At 33.2% G+C, this 16713-nt stretch overlaps 1 protein-coding gene across 1 annotated transcript in view; it reads right to left on the bottom strand.

The window, feature by feature from the left end:
- ADGRV1 (adhesion G protein-coupled receptor V1) overlaps window positions 1–16713 on the bottom strand; it is a 471657-nt gene that overhangs the window by 341503 nt on the left and 113441 nt on the right. The window contains 12 exon segments of the mRNA XM_039875052.1: window positions 565–687; window positions 1368–1632; window positions 4392–4499; window positions 4835–4981; window positions 5078–5235; window positions 7709–7833; window positions 8627–8802; window positions 10809–11071; window positions 12960–13101; window positions 13636–13774; window positions 13881–13959; window positions 15875–15968. Of these exon segments, the coding sequence (XP_039730986.1) occupies window positions 565–687; window positions 1368–1632; window positions 4392–4499; window positions 4835–4981; window positions 5078–5235; window positions 7709–7833; window positions 8627–8802; window positions 10809–11071; window positions 12960–13101; window positions 13636–13774; window positions 13881–13959; window positions 15875–15968 (1819 nt within the window).

The raw sequence follows: 16713 nt of genomic DNA, 5'->3' as shown, positions 1-16713 counted from the left end.
GATCCTACAGACTCCAGACAGCATTAACCTCCTCAGTTCTCACTAACAGACTCTGTTTCAGAACTATGGAGATTAAAAATACTGCTTATTATTTTTGATGTGTAGATTCACATACAGAAGATCAAGAAAGGATTTCAGACTGTGGAGGAAAGCTGGGAAAGTGAATGAGGACAGCAAAGTTCTCACAATCATTTTCTGGCTTTAAAAAAAAAAAATTCAATGTACATACTTGCTATCCCCTTATAAATACTTTCATCGTTAAATGTCATTCTTCATTTTTCTCTAGACAAAAGTAATATAGTATCTTTCCTTATCCTTCACTAACATTTCCCCCCATATTTTAGTCATTCTAATTCTTCTCCAGCATAATCCTCATTTTAAGAGTATCAGTCCTTTTGAACTTCTAGGATTTCTGGAAATAATATTGTCAAGGTCTTGATTTTACATCCTTACTAAAATACCTAGTGTCTGGGAATGTGATACTACCTCTAATTCAGTGAGATCAAAATCATTCTACCTTTCCATGTTGCCTTTAGGATTAGTTAGCAGTTGAAAAGCCCATACCTATTCCTGAGGCTGGTGTGAAGGAATGGATCCTATTAACAGCAGCAAAATCTAGGGATTGAAAATATCTAAAAGAAGACTGTCCCGGCTCCCAGATGAAAATATCAACTGCATTCTGATCTCCTGCAATAATGGAATAAAAGTCAAAATCTAAAGGCAAAAGTTACAGGAAAAAAATGACAAAATTACACAGTAAAACTATAATAAAATATTAAATTTAATTAAAAAAATGTAGGAGGACATTCTTCAATCCATTTAAACAGAAATACAATTTGCAAACACCTCAAAAGTCTTTTTTGCGTTTACCGCACAAAGTGTATACAATGTTAGACATCCTCATGATCTGATGTCAAAAAAGAATAGTAACAAATGTTTTATTTTGGGGAAACGTTGATATTTTATTTATGAAAATTCTACTAAACAGAAGAAAGCATATTTGTAATCTATGAATATTTTTAAAGTCTTACCTAAAGTTGCTAAGTATTAAGTTGCCTGTTTATGCTTTGGGTGTAAGATCTTCATAGAGTTTTTCATAGATCTTTCCACTTAACCCACCCATCCCCAATTTTATTTTAGTATCTTTAAAGTAGTGGTTCAGAACACCTAAAGATTATGGATGTAACATTTAAATTTTGTTCCCCTCAAATCCATTTGCAGTTGACAGTCAATATTTCTCTATCAAGAAACATTCTACAGATTAGCTAAAAAATTATTACAGGAGCATTTTCATATGAACACACTATTTGACTGCAGATAATTTTGATAATAACTGTGCAAGCATTACAAACACTGTATCTTCTTACCTAGAAAGACAGTTTTGGCAAAAATTAAGTAAATATCATCGCCTGAAGTTAAGGCCTTGACTTGTATTGCTCCACTAATTGGCACTTCTTGAAAGTTAATGAACTCACTGCCAGACCATCTGAGTAAAAGGGAACTGGGCCTGGCATTAGCCTGGGAAATGGCTAAGAACACAGAGCCTCCTTTGGTGAACAAGGCCATGCTCAGCACACCTCGGACAGGGAGTGTCTGATGCAACACGAAGCTTCCTCCATTCCATCTGAAGACCTGTAGGGAATGTTCAAATACAAAACCCACATGACTAGAAATTTAGCACTTAAGAATATTAAATCAATATCATATGCTTTTTCTCCTGGACACTTTTATTTAGTTAGAAAGATACTTTCATAAATGAGAAAAGAGCAAAACCGATGCTCTCTCCCTCTTTTTACCTCTTTCTCTATGTGTGTGTGTGTGTGTAAGCACATACATGCAGAATTGAGTTTTAAAGAGAAATTATTTGAAAATAAATCAGTTTCAAATATACATCTGGGCGGGGGTCAGTGAGAGCAAGAGACGGGAAAAGCTGAAAATAGAAGAGAATTAATTTAAATATGAAAAATCTAAAACTGGATAAGAATTTTCTGATGCTATGATATCATTCATTACCCACTGCTCAAGCAATAGAATATAAAGAGAAACACCTAAACTTTTCAGTCCTGAAGATGGCAATGCATACAAGGTTTCGGGATGAGTGTTCATATATTTAAAATTAAAAGAAAATCCCAAGTCTACTTGTTTTATTTACACGATCTGGTTAGTTTCATAAAAATATTATATTTATGCAATCAACAACTAGAAACCTTACATGAGCCAGGCATTATGCTAGGAGTTATGGAGAGAGTGGCATCTGCTATTATGGATATTAAGTATTAGAAAAAGCAAACAATAAACACCTCAATAATTAAATAAATGTATGATTATTAAATTGATACAAGTGCTGAAGATACAACTGGCATGGTGTGATAGAGAATTATGAGTGTACTAGGGAAATAAAAGTAGGAAGAATGGCATAACAAAATTTCCAAGGCAGAAAAAGTCTGTCATAATCTGAATGAAGATTGGTCCAACTGGAAGGAAGTTGACAGTCCTGGAGGATTAAAGACCAGTGAGACCAGAGAGGAAAGATCATGAGGTATCTTTAGTTAGGGTGACTATATAATTTACCACAGGGATCCTTAAAGTGAAAGGGACAATAGTAATAATTACATCAAGCCAACAGGCATAAATGTTTCAGTACCATGCTGAGCAAATAAGGAGATATGGTTATCCTACTTATAGTCTGTATTAAATAACTTTGGATTTATCTATCCTAAGTATAATTGGAAATCACTGAATAGTTTTAAAATGAGGAATAATATGAGTTGATTCATATTTTCAAGAAATTACTCTGGCTACTTGATGGAGAATAGATCTAAGGAGGTCAGAAAAGTTCGAAGACCAGCTAGAGGGTACCCCAATAGTGTGAGAGAGAAATGATGAGGAGCTGGATTAAGGAGAGAAAAGCAGAGATGAAAAAAATGTCTGTACTCAAAATATTATTGGGGGATATAATCAAAAACACAATAAGAAATTAGATGTCAATGAATAAAAAGGAGTAATCAATAAAGATATATCCCAGCATTCTATCTTGATCAATTGCATTTATGAGACTGCTATTTCCTGAGACAAAAAGCAAGCACTGAATGAGTTTCACAGAGAAAATCAAAAGAAGTTCAATGGGTATATGTTCAATCTTCGACATCTAAGATACATTAAGTAGAGATACCAATAGGTAGTTAGATATGTAAGTCTAGAATATACAGGAACAGCTACTGATAAATTTGAAAGATATTAGCCTATAGCTGATATTAAAAGCTACAGGATTGATAAAAGTTCCCAGAGCGAGTGAAGAGAAAGAAATAAAAAAATCTGAACTAAAACTGAACCTGGAAAAACTCCAAGATATCTTAGTTCAGAAAAGAAAGGAGGAACGGGCAATGGACACTGAGACAGATGACACAGAGAGACAAAGGGAAAATCTTTGTGGTACCTGGATTTCTCTTAGAAATCAAAAGAAGAGATGGTTTAAATCTGAGGTCAAGGTGGCTGTGTCACATGCAGATGGGAAGTAACATAAGATAGTGATAGAAAAATATCCACTAAATTTGCAACTCTCTTCTCATCAGTGACCACGAGGAAGTATAAAAAAAGCAAGTAGATAATTCTTTCAAGGCATCTTACCATAGAAGGGAGTAAAGAAACAAAGATGAAGGAGATGAGATCAAGAGAGAAATTTCTTTTAAACGTGGAGATCCAGTATTTATGGTGATTGTAATAATCCTATAAATAGAGATGCTAGTGATGCCAGACATAGAGGGAATAACTAAACCTTATGAAAGCAAGAGGGGCACCTATGCGAGGAGCCTGGCTTTACGGAAGGAACCCTCCCTCCATTGTAACTGAAGGGAGGAATAAGATAGTTTTAAAAGGATTTCTAGATTTGGCATTGGGAAGATGAGCAACCTTTCTGGTAGCTTTCATTTCAGCAAGGTCATGAGCCAAAAGCGGAGAGGCGAGAAGCAGGTATTGGATTCTGAGGAGTGGCAAAAATTATCGAATAAGTATTATTAGAATTATAAAATGTTGTCTACTAGAGAAATGTTAGATTTTGAGGGAGATGTTGAATGCCCATTTGGCAATGTTAATCATGAATTTTTAGTGTTATCTTCTGTCCAGTTATATAATTTCTCTTTATAATGTCTACAAACTCAATTCAATTCTAATTAAATGTCATATTTATTATTACACATGCTCTGGCTCTTGAAGACAGTATAACATGCATAACTCTATTGTTTAAAAATCAACTGTGACTAATCAATATCTTACTCTACTTCACTCGAAGCAAATTATAGTTTTCTTTTATACTAAACCTACAGACTATGTCTGTGATGAGTTTCAATTATAGTATTAAAAAGAAAAAAATATTCATTTTAAAAGAATCAAACCTGAGTTGATTCAGAATCGCCTCTTTGACTTCCAACAATTAAATAATCTTGACTATCTGACGTAAAATAACTTACTTGAGAACTTTCTGAAATAATGATTGTTTGTACCTGCAAGGAAGACAGAATAGCAGGAATGAAAATTTAAAGGAGAATTTAACTAAAAAGGCTCTTAATACAGTAATAGTGTGAGTTAATATATGAAGTTCAAAACTTGAAAAATCATTCTGAGACCTAGATAAGCCTATCTAGGAGTCATTTCAAGAAAGACAAAAATATCCTTGGGTTAAGACAATTTGCTCGAATGTGTATCAACTTGCCAAAAGCCCTTTTTAACATTAACATAGAACATACATTATCTTACATTTAGATACAACTTACAAATTTAATTTTATTTTAAATAAAGCAATCTACAAAAAGGTGAAGTTTGTCTGTTTGTTTTTTACCAGCAATAATTTGAGTCCAGATGTGAATGTATACACACTGTTAACAGAAGGTTTTTCTTCATTTCTTTCTTCATGAGTAATCACAAAGTAGGGAGAAAGACCAATATTAAAGGCCTCACAAGTTTTAGGATTTTCTATATTTAAATCCTAGGAAATAAGGAATAATAATAACAGTAATTTGTGAGGTATTCAAAATTTACACGAACAATTTATTTTGTATACTGCAGAAGAGACGATGCTTACCTTGAGTGGAATAAAAACCCCTTGCCATCGGTAAACTGTAGAAGACAATTTTCTTAACATTAGACCATATACTGAATCTTCCAAAGTAAAGAAACACCAGCCAGAAGCTGATGCATCAAAAAAACTTTGAAATATGGAAAATACAACATCCGTTCCCCCTGAAAAACATAAATCATGATTCACTAATGTATAATCACTTCCAAACTTTATCTAAGCTTATTGTTCAAATAGTGAGACTAGTGGGTCTGTTACTAGAAATGAAGATCCTTCCATTGTGTGTGCGCATACGTGTTTGTGTGTGTATGAGAAGAGAAGAGACAAGCTAGAAAATATAAAAATAACAACTAAAAATAACATAACTTAAAAGACAAGAAAATTTAATTTTCTATTCTATATCTGCATACACTTTCCCAAAGTGTATTAGTACATGTCGTAAAACGCTGTACTATATAATAAAGACAGAAACAAACAAAAAACCATATCTAATGAAGAATAACCTTCAAAAAGCTTCTGTGTATTATTATCATGACAGTTTCCCACAGAAAGTAAGTTCTTAACCTCTAACTAATGGTATGAACATGATGCGGCAAGAACAAAGGTCAAAGTCAAAATCTAGGCTCTGTGTAAACTATTGATACTTTTTAGATTATCAGTTCAAGAAGTTATAATGTCTATGCCTTAATGTGTACTACCCATTAGTGATTTTCTTTCCTAAAAATATGGTATTTTAAATTCTTATTTTGCCACCTTTTAAAGGTATGTCACAGCTTTTGCATTAATAGTCTGAATGGCCATGACAATATGAGCAAATCCTTCCCTAGTATAATTCCAGATGGTGAATGAAAAAGAAACAATGACTACTGATATTTAAGAATTTCTGACATATAATCTCACAAGTACTTCCAAAAAACACAGTCAGAGCCCAAACAGTGAGATAACTCTGAATTAGAAACCAGAATCTTTCTTATTTTGATCCCATCTCCTCCTGCCTTCTAGGCAATCATAACAATATTCATTATTTCCTTTCTCTTCTAAACATTCAGTCTTTCTCTACCCACCAGGCCTTTTTCATCAATTTTAAACAAGCTTAGGTCTCTGCAAACTGAACAAATAAACAAAAAAAAACCCTGACTCCTATACTACATCACTACCTTCACCAGGTCCTACCTTCTCAGTGAAACCTCTTGAAATAGTTGCATATATTTGAAGTCTCCATTACTTCATTTCCATTCAAAACATCCAGTGCCCATCCCTCTGTACAAATAGCTCTTGTTATTTTATGTCTTCTATACTGCTACTCTCAATGAGTATTTTTTTCAGTTCTTATTTTGGACTTCTCACTAGCAATTGACAGTTTACCACTCCTTCCTTTTTAAAACCTTCTCCTGCTGCAATCCTGTATTCTCCTAGGTTTTTTCACCCAGTCTTCTAAGTCTCCTTTGCTATGTCATTCTCCTCTCCCCAGCCATTCAATTTAAGCCTTCTCAGAGCTCAGTCTGGGTCATCTTCCCTCCTTTGTTTAAAGTTCTTTTTCAGGTTTTTACCTCAATTTGCATAACGTTAAATGCAATATGCATGCTAAAGATTCCAAAATTTCTCTCTCCAGCAGAGATCTTCCTTTGAGTCTAGAGAAATGTCTTCTCAAAAGTAATTCGAATTCATAATGTGTTATATCCCATATATTTTTACTCCCTTCACCAAAATAGCACCCAGTCCTCATACAGTACTCCCTTTCTTACTGAATGACATGACTCTCCATCCAGCTGCACAAGCCAGAAATCTCTGAGTCATCTCTGGCACGTCTCTCATATCCAATCCATCACCTAGTCCAAGCTACTATCATCTGTTACCTTTTTGTTCATCTCCCTGCATTCTCTCTTCTATGCCAACCCATTCTTTATATGGCATCAAGGATACCTTCAAAATGCAAATGTGATCATACCACCATATATATATATGGTGGTTTAGGCTTGGGAAAGTGTTACTGTGTGTGTGATAGTCACAGGGATGACTATCATCACACACACACACACACACACACACACACAGTAACACTTTCCCAAGCCTAAACCACTCAAAGGCTTTCCATTAACCCTAGAATAAAGACAAATATCTATAACATATTCTTCAACCTCTTGAATGATCTAATCATAAATAACTCTTCAAATTCAACACTCCCCTTATTTCTAAATTCAATGTCTGCTCTAAAATTATTCACTTATATGCTTTTTTAATGCCTCATTAGCTTCCTACTTTCTCCTCCATGTTCCTCCAATCCAGGAGGAACTTTGCATAATCAACTCCTACTCAGCATTTGGTCTTAGTTCAAACCCTGATGCCCCTGAGAAGCGTTCTTTTAAGTTCTCACAATACTAAGAATTTCCCCTCAACACTGATTTTTTTGTTATTTGATTTCGTTCTTTCCCTAAACTTTAAGCTCTGTGAGCTCAATATCTTGCCTGACACATAATAGACACTCAATAACTATTTGTGGCTGCACTAGAAGAATTAAATATCTGTTCTTCATTTTCTACAGATCCATAAGATATAATTCATGGGAGAATATATAAATCTTATACATGCAATCTTTCTTGGTTATAGAATTTTGTTCTCATAAGAAGTAAAACGTACTTATGCCGAAGGCTGTTTCAGATGTTGTCTCCCATTCCACACTCACAGATAAATCAATGCCATTAGTACGTGTCATATTTAAATATACAGTCCTGTTGGCTTCTTCGACGTCTACAGAGGTGGCTCTAAATGAAACAAAAACATTATGGAAAACAAAAAGAACATAATTTCTACACATATATAATTTCTTCAAATACATGTCACATTGTTAGCATATATTAACACTTCTAAATTTACACAAGCCAAGTGAGATTCATCCACATATCTTATACACCAGGAAGACTAGACGCTACAGCTCAAAAATATCCATTTATGAAGATTTTTTTAAAAGCACAAATGTAACATTCCGAAACTAGGACAACAAAATACTAAGAGTAACTTCAGTAACTTCATGCTGCATATTCTAAAAAATTATAAATAAAGCCTTGTCATTCTTAATTTTCTTCCCACATAAAGTAAAATCATGTTACAGAGAAAAAAATAAGTCGTGAAATTCTTAGCATATTAGTAAAACTAGATCTACTGAAATATTTTTAAGACATAAAAAATAAATATTTTCAGCTTCCAAAGGGAATTTTAAACTATAATCTTGTTAATATGTTTAGAGTCATTCATTTGGTTTGAGTATTTCTTATTTTTTATTATTACTGAAAACAAATAACAGTACAAGCCATTATCTGAAAGTATGGACTCTGAGAAAATAAGAATTCTAATAACACCAATATACAGGACATGATCAAGTTTTTTGATGTTTCGTTATGAGAGGGGATATGGCCTCTGTGAATCGTCTGCTAGAGCTCATTTTAAAAGTCTTCTTTAAAATAGTCAGAGATCAATTTCCTTCTGTATTTTCTTTATGTCAAAAAATATTTCCTACTTAGCTTCAGAAGTGACAATTTCCTTATGAATAAACTATACCTATTTGCAACTGCAGAAATACTGAATAGCCCCAGAGGGGCCTGGTTTTGCACAACTGTTATCAGGGTTTGAACACGCATCCCTAGTCTAGCACCTCCAGTTGGATTAAACAAGGTGCAAATGAAATGCTCATCCATTTCTGGTTCCGTATCTAATATGGCAGAAATGTGTAGGGCCTGAAAACAAAAATCGAAAGACAGAGTTACTAGAATACAGTATTTATACACTAGACAGAGAAATCTGCTAAACATTTTTTTAAATTTTATTATTAGTTTTAAGTATACAATACATTGGTTAGATATTTATATAGTTTATAAAATGATCCTAATCCTCTTTCTAATTGCTCTTTCTCTCCGCTGGCTCTCCACCTAGCCATTACAGTAATGCTGACTGCATTGCATTCCCTATGCCGTACTCCCCATCCCTGTGACTATCTATCAACTAATTTGTACTTCTTTAAACCTTCACCCCTTTTTCCTAGTCCCCCAAATCCCTTCCCCTCTGGCCATCATCAGACTGTCCTCTACATTTGTGAGTCTGTTTTTGATTAGTTTGACAACAAAATAATGTTTTGGAAAGCATCACCTTTTTAAAAATTTTAATACTGATCCCCATAATGTGATAGTTATAACTCTTTCTAGTTACTACTTTCAAGGTTTTCAATACTGTAATATATTGCACTGAAGTGCCTAAAAAATAAATATTTATGGCATTAAAAATAACATTAAGTTAAAAAATTAAATATATGTATTATTTTTTGTTATTTATCATGCTCTAGCTATTCAACTGTATTAGTCTCATTCTAGTCTAGGATTTGCTGTTAAAAAGCAGTTCACGACATTGCAGGCCCAAATGTTCATCAACAGGAGAATATATAAATAGCGGTCTTTCAGTGAAATGCCACTCAGCAATTAAAAAGAAAAAAACACCAATTTTTGATTATACAAGCATATGAATCTCAAAAATTATGTTGCACGAAAGATGCCAGACACCAAAGAGTATGTACTCTATGATTCTACTTATATGAAGTTCAAAAACAAGTAAAATGAGTCTTCAGTGATAGAAATTAGAAGCAGTTTCCTCTGGAAAAGGCGAGAATCATCTGGGTGATGGTATCTTTAATATCGTAATCTGAGTGGTGGTTACATGGGTATATACATATTTGTAAAGTCATTGAGTCATACACTTAAGATTTGTGTATTTTATTGTTCATATCTCAAAATCAAAACGTGGGAGAAAAAAAGAGCTACGTTGTGAAGGAAAAATTTATTTAATCCAATTTTATCTAACATTTAATTTGCCTAACGAACAAAAAAGTCTAAACACACTATAAAAAAGAGTCCTTAAGAACCACAATAAAATCATTAAAAACATTTTTAAAAGAAAAAGCATGTGAATGTAAAGCAATGGCAAACTCATAAAACATTCTAAATTTCTAATATGGAAAAAATTAAACATGCATTAAAAATGTGTTGAAGTTTACACAAACTGATCATACATAAAATTATTTAATTATTGGATGGATGGTTTTTAGATAGAATAGCTTTAAATGTGTTATTTTAGAATTATTATACTTTATATACAGCTGGCTTGAAAAAAAATGTCTTAAGCTAATGCAATTAGCTATTTTAAATTTAAAAATAAAATTTTAGTAGCAGAAACAGAAAATTATTAATATATAGAAAAAGACGTTTCTGAAGATTAAATTCTGCTAGTATAGATCGCATTTATAATTAAGCCAAATCAAGCATTTTCTTCCAATCAGCTATTCCTATTCACATAGGGAGAAGCAGTCTGAAGTCAGCAGTTCTATTTTGCTTAACAAAAATGTGGCAAGGACTGGGCTGAGGCTTAATGACTACAAAAATGGTTTCGTTTCTTTTAGTTTATGGTTAATAGACATATAAAGGGAAGTATTCCATTTTAATATGCTTACAATTTAAAACAGTAATGCATATATTTTCTTTTTCACTTGCACACTCCACTACCTGATTAACAAATTCTTTCAGTTGCATTCTATAGACTATATATGGTACTGCGGTACTGTCACACAGTAATCTAATCATGTCTTTACCGAATACCAAAGCTGGAATTTTTTTTCTATCACCATGAAGTACTCTTCTAAGAGAAAATTATTTTGTAAATATTAATCATTCATTGTCGCTGAAGGTTCATACTATACCTTGAATCGAACACCTTCTTCTAAAACAAGATAGCCTTTGGAAGGAGTCAGATCTTTAGACTCTATTGAAGTATTCACTTCTGTCACAATGAACTGAACTGTCACAGTTCCAAACAGTCCTTGTGCAGGTTCCCGAACAATGTACAACACTGCAACACTCTCCTGTACGTAAAGAGCTGTAGGTTCTCTTAGTAAAAAGTGCTCACTGTTGTTAAATGATAGAACTCCAGGGCCATCATCATTAGCAAGTACTGTAATTAAGGCTGTCGAAATATAAATATAAAAGTAATAAGTGAAAATAGAATGGGTTCTGAGTGCTGAGAAGTGTGTGGATGTGTCACTGTAAACTAGGCCAACTCTTCTATGGATCACCTTAAAAACAAGGGAAATTTTAAAAAGCATTTAATAAAATTTATATTCACATAAAAGTATTTAATAATCTTGCAATAAAAGGCAGCTTCTTCAACTTGATGAAGTGATCTCTCTCAAAAGCCAATAGCAAATATCAAACTTAATATTGAAAGATTAGAAGCACTACCGCTAAAAACAGAAATTAAGACAATGATGCCTGTCATCACTGTCCTGGAGCTATCAGTCAGGTTACAGGTATAAAAGCAATGAAAAGAAAGAGTCAGAACTGTCCCTGTATTCTACACAACATGATTGTATTTTTAGAAAACATAAAAAAAAAAAATTATTAGACTGATTATGAGTTCAAAATATAAGCTGAGTAACCTTCAAAAATCAAGAGCTTTTATTTTTACTACCACTAATAATGATATTAATAACAAGTGAAAAAACAACTAATATATTAAGAACTTATAAATTGCTTAACCTGTATTAACTCATTTAATTCTCACAACCCTATCAGGTTGATGCTATTGTTCTTCCCATTTTACAGAACTGATGATTGAAGTACAGACAGATAATCTGTGGAAGCTCACAAACTACGAAGTGCCAAGACTGCTGCTCAGAGCTAGGAAGTCAGCTTCAAAGCATGCATTCTAAAAGATTGTTTTAATAGCTCTATACATCAGCTATAACTATTTTAAAATTTTAACAGAAAAGGGATCCCATTCATAATAAGAAGAATACCTAGGAATCAAAGTAAAAAGTATAAGACCTTTATGAAAAAAATTATAAAACGTTAATGCATGACTCTGGCAGATGCTGTCAGTGCCTGACCCATACTCCCTGGCCCACTCTTGAGTCACCATCAGCAGTTCCTTTTGCCCACTGGTCTCTAAGTAAGGACATCATCAGCTCATGCAAGAATCATGCCAGACTGCTGGAGACTTCATACTCAAAAGCAATCCTCAAACAATTTCTGAGTGACAGAAACTGGTAAATGAATATCTCAGTTTCTTGGTTTACTCAAAATTCTTTCATGTTTTTCACTACAAACCAGATTTTTTCACATAATGGTCAATAATTTAGGAATACGAAGGTTAATTAAATTAAGGGAATCCCAAAGAACCCTCAGCCATTGGCTAAGTCAAGTTGAGGAGTCAGTCAACAGTCAGTCTTCTGAATCCATTTGCCTTATCTATCACAAAGAACTGAATTGAATGACCTTTTAGAGACCTCTTGATCCTAAAGTTTTGTGTGTCTATGAGGTTTCCTCAGTTTCTCTTTTTTGCCTTCTCTAAAGTCAGCATGATATCTAACAATCAGTGAACTAGGAGGTCTTTTAATAACACCAACTATTCAAACCAAAGAATTAAGGCTCAGGTTTCAATACACTTCAACTCTGTGTGGAAATACTACAACAATCAGATGACACTAAAACAGCTACATTGTCATTCCTTCTATTGGTAAACAGAAAACCAAAGGAAAGATTTTAAAAATTAAATAAAATCTATAATAACTGCAGAAAAGATATGTTATTTTCACTACCAACCTAGTTTTTTGTTTTTTACACACACACACACACTTTTACACACACACTACACACACACACACCTGCACACACACACACACACAAGCTAGAAGCCTGCTACATTGACACACACAAATTCCAAAATGATTAACTTAAAATATTTGTCATTCCACGCATAGAAACCTATCAGGACTCTCTAATCCCTTTACATCTCCCTCCATACAAGGAAATCATAAGGGAAAAGGAGCTGTGTATAAGAAATTGTCAATTACCTGTTGTGTTTTCCCCTAACTCTAATCCAGGAGAAGGATTTGTTAAAATCAGCTGAAACTTTTCATCTCCTTCCGGAATATCATCATCAAGAATCATGATGTCAACATTTTTATACCTGTCTCCATCAACAAAATGAAGAATCTGGTCAAAAAAGTAAAAGTAGAACAGTATTGTATTTAAATACACTCTGCATTTTTACAGAAGAGAAAAAACAAAATAGTTGTGAAAGTGAAATAAGCTATTTTACAGGTATTTTTTTTTCCAACTTGTGGAGGAAGAAAAGGAACTAAATAGTTAAGAAATAAAATGCATAAAAAGACAAAGTAAAAAGTATTTTAAAACACTCAAGATGTTTTAGTAAATTAAAGAAATAAGAGTTAATTTTTCAAGAAGCATAAGAAACACTCTGAGGTCATCTAGTGATACAAATTCTTTAACATGATAACTCTCCAGTATTAAATATTGCAATAAAATAATAAATGAATAAAATAAAATCAAAACAATCTTTACAACAATATTGAAAATCCAATTTATATATTTTACTAAAATAGTGAAGGGAGGTATTCCACCATTGGAAGTCCTCTGCCCTAATTTACTATGCAACATATAATAAATTATTTTAAGATTAATTTATTTATACAGGATCTATATCACTATAATTCTCAAGGAATTCACCATCGGGGTGAAGCTGTAATCCAGCCCCAGCTGTGCTTCCAAATTCTGGGCATACACAAACAAGGAAACTTGGCCAAGAGCACCTTTGCTCCTCTGGGCTACCAATGTTAAACTTCCTTGGGTTTCATTTACTTCAAACCTATAATAAAGAGAACAGATTCATTTTTTTCCTTATAAGCTTCTGTTTTGCAAAGAGTAAAAAATCTGAAACTCAGAAAAAGTCTCTCATGCAACTTTAGGCTTACCTATTATACTGCCATTCAATTATGCCTCGAGCACCATCATTGGCATCGATAATAACTTGTGCAGTCAAGCCTTCTGAATCTTAAAAAACATAGAAATATATTTTAACATAAATATAAATTATTTTTAAAAAGAACTATTTGATATAGAATTTAAAGACAGTTTATCTGACACTATATAATTCCTAAATAGACGAATTGGCAACTTTACTCAAAAGATGTTTAAGAAAATAAAGACACAAATGTTTATAACATCTAAATAAGAAAACTTTTTGCTAACAAGATCCACTGACTTACAGAATTTAGTCAACTCAGAACAGCAGGAAATAAGCACCTGAGGTTATAGTTTTATTTATATTATTTTAATCCACTTCAAGAAGAAAGGAAAATGAAGACAGAAAGAGTAGAAAGAGAAAGAAATGAGGAGAGGCAGGCAGTGCTGCAGAGAAAAATACAGGTGTGAAAATGAGACATGGAGAAAGGCAGGATAATAAACAGAAAATGAGACAGATGGGAAAGATGCGGAAAGGGTTAGGAGAAATAAAGAGACACTAACATCAAAGTAAAATTCTTATTCCTTTTTATTTTGAATTCTGTCCACCAAAAGTTCAGTATGTTACAATATCCACTATTCAGTCTTGAAATAGCAACTTATCTTGTAACTAAATAGTAACTAATCCTGTCTGTTACTATTTTGTTTTTTAATATTTTTGTCCTTTACCTTGTACTTTCCAGAGATACTACCTTAATCTAGGATACTTTAAGACAAGCTGCCTGGGTGGGGAAGGGATAAGGAGAGTATAGTTCTCTCTGGCTAATGAGAATACATTGTTGAGGAAAGAATCTGGATGTGTCCATCAGACTAGAGGCTGCAAAGCAGAAGCCAGGCTCCACTATTTCCTAGCTGTGTGACTTTGGGCATTTTACTTAGCTTCTCTCAGCCTCATCTGTAAAATGGGGAGATACAAGAAATGAGAGTTTTAACATACAAAACGCCTAAAATGGGAGCATTAGAGAGCACTCCACAAAAGTTAAACTATTCAAATTACCTCTAAATGTGAGGATGAATGACATATGAAATATTTTGTTAGTTTTTTTAGTGTGAACAATAATTATCATGTAATAATTACTTAATGTAAACAGTCTAGTCATGAGTCATATATTTCTTTTGCAAAAGAATGAAAATTTTTCAAACAATAATATGTTAAAAACTCTTGATATTTTCAAAGTTGTCATACTGAGCCTCAGAAGTGACTAAAGAACCTGTCTCCCCCAGGCCACTGCTCTTTACCAGGCTTCTCCTCCTTTAACCCAAACAAATTTCCCCTCTGCCCAGAGCACCTTCTAACCAAAGGATGGGGGAGGGGCAGGCTACCTCCATGCTATATACTACCACCTCCTACTGGGTTGTCACACCTACAAGTTTCAGACAAAATTTCTCAATATTAAATGTTCAAACTGCAACATTTGTGTTTTTAAGAAAGAATATATCTTTTTAAGGTAAGCTACATAAATCTGTACTGTGGTTCAAGTTTTACCTTTCAGTCTGTAATGAATTAACTGAGTCTTTTCTAAAGCATGAAAAGAAAGAGATAAAAGGTCAAAAAAAGAAGCAGAGAACACAACAAACAAACAAAAGCTCTCCTTTACTTAAAAAAATAAAATCATCTGACAATATGGAGGTCTAATGAAAATAGCAAATAAATTATAAAAGGAAAATGTCTTCCTAAGAATTAATTCTATTTTGAAGATTCTAAATTTGGTTATAAAATAGATGTAAAATGTAAAAAGCATCACACAATAAATCTTAAATGTGTTTACACTAATGGTCAAAGCTGCAATATATGATAAGTCTTTAAATTAAAATAAATCTAAAAGACTAATTGTTTTCACACATAGATGAGATTAACATCACAATGACCACTTCTGATTAAAAAAAATAATAATTTTACTTTGTTTGTAGTGAGTAAACAGAAACAAACAAAAACCCATCATACCTAGTCTAGGAGGAAATGAAGTTAAAGGAGCCATGATAAGTTCAACATAAGTTAAGTTCACGAGGAAATATTCTTCTAGTTCTGGTATATCGTCCTGCAAAAATTACACCTGTTAAATTCTCTAAATCTATGCTCTCACAGTAAAAAAAAAAAAAATGTACAAAGAAAATGAACAGACATTTTTCCAAGGAAGATATGCAAATGGCCAACAGATACATGAAAAGCTTCTCAACATTACTAATTATCATTGAAATGCAAATGAAAAACCACAATGAGTTTTACCTTACATCTGATAAAATGGCTATTATCAAAAAGATGAGGTAAGTGTTGGCAAGGATATGGAGAAAGTGGAACCCTTGTGTGCTGTTGCCAGAAATGTAAATTGGTGCTGCCACTATGCAAAACAATATGGAGGTTCCTCAAAAATTAAAAATATAACTACCATATAGTCCAGCAATCACACACTTGAGCATATATCCAAAGGAAATGAAAACTGAATATCAAAGAGATATCTGCACTCCTATGCAGCATTATTCACAATAGCAAGACATGAAAACAACCTAAGTGTCTGTCAATGAATGAATGGATGATGAAGATGCATTACACATACGCAGAGGAATATTATTCAGCTATGGGAAATAAGTAAATTCTGCCGTTTATGACAATATGGATCGACTTTGAGAACATTATACTAAGTGAAATAAACCAGACAGAAATAGACAAATTCTGCATATCACTAAAATGTGGAATCTTAGCAGGGAAAAAAAGTCAAACTCATAGAAACAGAGTAGAAATTGGTTGCTGGGGGACGTAGGGGCACAGGAAAGCTTGGCAAGAGT

Source organism: Pteropus medius, unplaced genomic scaffold (genome assembly GCF_902729225.1).
Source record: "Pteropus medius unplaced genomic scaffold, Ma_sr-lr_union100, whole genome shotgun sequence".
NCBI lineage: Eukaryota > Metazoa > Chordata > Mammalia > Chiroptera > Pteropodidae > Pteropus > Pteropus medius.
This window is presented reverse-complemented; position numbering and strand designations above follow the sequence as displayed.